At 29.4% G+C, this 3,197-nt stretch overlaps 1 protein-coding gene across 1 annotated transcript; it reads right to left on the minus strand.

The window, feature by feature from the left end:
• Positions 1-876: 876 nt before the first annotated feature.
• On the minus strand, positions 877-2,787 carry LOC111919362 (probable WRKY transcription factor 75). Its single transcript, XM_023914954.3, has 2 exons — positions 2,292-2,787; positions 877-1,435 (listed from the first exon to the last, which is right to left on the minus strand). The coding sequence occupies exons 1-2, from the start codon at positions 2,705-2,707 to the stop codon at positions 1,261-1,263; spliced, it is 591 nt and encodes a 196-aa protein (XP_023770722.1). The 5' UTR covers positions 2,708-2,787; the 3' UTR covers positions 877-1,260.
• Positions 2,788-3,197: the final 410 nt, after the last annotated feature.

The following is a 3,197-nucleotide window of genomic DNA, read 5'->3' on the forward strand; positions in this document are numbered from 1 at the left end:
GTTGGGTTACGTCGTCTGGGACATGTTGTCACAATTGTTGTCGCGCCTATTGCTTCTTCCGAGATTAAATCCTAACCAATAGATCATTTTACAAACATACGGTCACGATCTAATTTCGTGTGGTACACTCGGATCGCCGGTGGGAGGTCATTAATGACGACAACTACTTTTAACGACGACAAAAGACACATTTGTCTATTGTCAGTCGCTAAAAGTAGCATTGCTAGTGGCCTTATTTCTTGTTATGATATATACACACATAAACATACGATGCATACATACATGCATGCATACATCATACATATATATGGGGTGTTTGGTTTAACTTTTCACAGCCAAAAGTCCTTTTTGGAAAAGAAAAAAAATCAAAAGATGTTTGGTAAACTAGTTTTAAAAAGTTACTTTTGGAGTTTTTATATAAGGAAAATCAACTTTTTGAAAAAGTCAAAAAATCGTGACTTTTTGTAACTTTTTCAAAAATGACTTTTGAGCTCTAAGAAGCTAAGTCAAACACCCCCATAATAATGGTCTGCTCCTATACGTAACCATGTCAAGCTTAATTATGAAAACAGTTTTCGAAATTGAATAACGATTCAAACAGTATGGCAGCTAGTTTTAGCTATATGAGTGTTCTAATAATTTCCTATATTTCAGTAAGCTTTTTATTTCTAGATGATTATATATATATATATATATATATATATATATATATATATATATATATATATATATATATATATATATATATATATATATATATATATATGGGATAAATATGTTTTTTTGATCATTTTTAACGTTCAAAAATTAAATATAATTGTATCTGATATTTAGAAGGGAAATACAAGTTTCTTATACAGTAAATACAAGATATCAAATCCAAAACAAATTAATAAACTTACTAAGTACGCACCTCAAACACGTCACGTTACAACAAATGAAACATTGTTAGCTAGCTAGCACGTTATTTATTTTCAAGTAACGTGAACTACCCCTAACTCGTTTTTCTTTTCTTTTTTTTTTTTTTTTTCTGTGTACTAATTAACAAGATGATAACACATAGCTCCACAAGACATACGGATAAAGAAGCATATGTTTATATTTTCTGAAGTATCATCATCTTGTTATTAGAAGGTTAAATATGATGATGATAATATATAAGTTACAAAAATATTTATCATTTTCAGCATTTTTTTTTTTGTTTTAAGATTCCAATCTACAAGGAAACAAAGCATCAGCAAGATACCAAGAAACATCATTCTAGCGAGAATAGATTTGCATTTGTGTTAAAATATGCTCAAAGTTATCTGTAGATTTCTCAATTGGATGTGAATGTGTTCCTTCATATGTTGTCACCACAATTCCATCATCATTCGATAGTCGTTGAACTTGCTTTTTAACATTGCATCCTTGATGTGTACAACGGTAGTAATTCCTATGTATATATAAAAAATCAAAAGAAGTTTAGATTAAACTAATATGTCTAATTTAAAACGAATAGGAATGAGGAAATAAACCCATATAGGTATTAAAATTTGCTCTGATACTAAAATGTGACTATGTTTGAAGTTGTCGATTTTCCTATGTTACCATAACCACTAGTTATTTATCCATATGTTGTTCGGTTCATGATATTATTATACCATAAAACTGTATGTGGTATATATTTTAATATCAAACAATATATTAAACTCTTAAAATATAAAACACCTGTTAGAAAATAGTTGTTTTGTTAATACATTATATATAATCCATGTGCATACATATATGTATATGAATGGATATTTGATTAAAAGTTTAATTCATATTTCATTCCCAGTACTAAGTTGTGATTTAGATGAATTGTTCTCGCATAACGATTTATGTTTAAGAACCAGTTAAATCAAAATGTTTCAAATTTCAATATTATTTCAAATCCAGATTTTCTAAATCAGCTTTTTAATTAATACTAGCACATCTAGAAAAATCTATTTCAGTGTGTAGAAACTTCATACAAACTAAAGTTTCTTATCATTTAAACATATTCATGTTTAGTTACTTCGTGATTGATATAGTTTTAGATCTTGTTATTTTAATAACACAAAATACATATTAAGAAACAATAATATTTTTATATTCACTAGACGATTATATATAGTAAGATCGATTTGTTTGCTAACACAAACAAAAGTAATTAAAACATATTAGATTCTAGTATTAATTAAACAAATTTAGTTATTTAAAAGAGAATTCTAACAAATACAATGGTTAATTTAGAAGGAGTATATATGTATGAGTATACAATTATGTACCTGGGGAATTTATTGTTCTTGACAGCCTTTTGACCATATTTTCTCCATCTATATCCATCGTCAAGAATATCAACTTGACTCCTGGTTTGAAAAGCATGTTTAGGCTTTCTGATCTTCTTCTCACCTTTTCTAATATTAGTCTTCCCTGCTGCAGCCGCCATGATCAGCTGGCTACCATCGCCGTGAGCTAGGCTACTGCTGCTCGGAGAAACATGATGACCACCCACCATCTCCTCGGAGTTTTCATACTTCTGAAGATCTTTCTCCATTAACCCCATCTGCTCATGATAGTTATTGTAATCAGCAGGATTGTTATTCACCATGTTTAGTGTTAAATATGAAGAATTAACAGCTGCAGCTGATGACGATGGTGAAGATGACGAGTAAGAAAATACTGGATCGCTGTTGTTGTTCATTTTAGAGAGAGAGAAAGATGTGGTGGCCGAGGAGAAAGGAAGGTGTGAAGAAGAGAGCGAGGGATTAAAAAGGAAAGGTTTAAAGGTTGGTCAATTAGCTTTTATTGAAGATATGAGGGCGGCTATAGCATGGCTAAAAGACAATTGATCACATTTCTTACGAAATGGTGAAAACTCGTTTCAAATATTGACCATAAATAATATAACTATTGATATTTTTAATGTATTAGTATAGAAAAACTAAACCGAAATGTTAAAGTACTTTAAAAATAGTAATATTTAAATATTCTTCTTTAAAACTAAAAGAAAACTAATACGATGTGAAATAGAAAACATAAATTAAAATGTCAAATAAGTTAATTATCTACAAACAAAAAAAATGTTATACAAAGGTATTCGGGTCATGAGATACATTATAACCAACCTACAATTTAAAGCTAGATAAGGAATTGCACTGATTACAAACACCGAAATCGATGAGCTACAGTAG

Source organism: Lactuca sativa, chromosome 3 (assembly GCF_002870075.4).
Source record: "Lactuca sativa cultivar Salinas chromosome 3, Lsat_Salinas_v11, whole genome shotgun sequence".
In the NCBI taxonomy this organism is placed as follows: Eukaryota; Viridiplantae; Streptophyta; class Magnoliopsida; order Asterales; family Asteraceae; genus Lactuca; species Lactuca sativa.

Excerpts from the sequence above, each read along its gene's own strand:
- LOC111919362 (XM_023914954.3), bottom strand. The coding sequence starts at position 2,707 with ATGAACAACAACAGCGATCCAGTATTTTCTTACTCGTCATCTTCACCA. Across the intron at positions 1,436-2,291 it reads AAGAACAATAAATTCCCCAG|GAATTACTACCGTTGTACAC; the intron begins GTACATAATTGT and ends ATATATACATAG.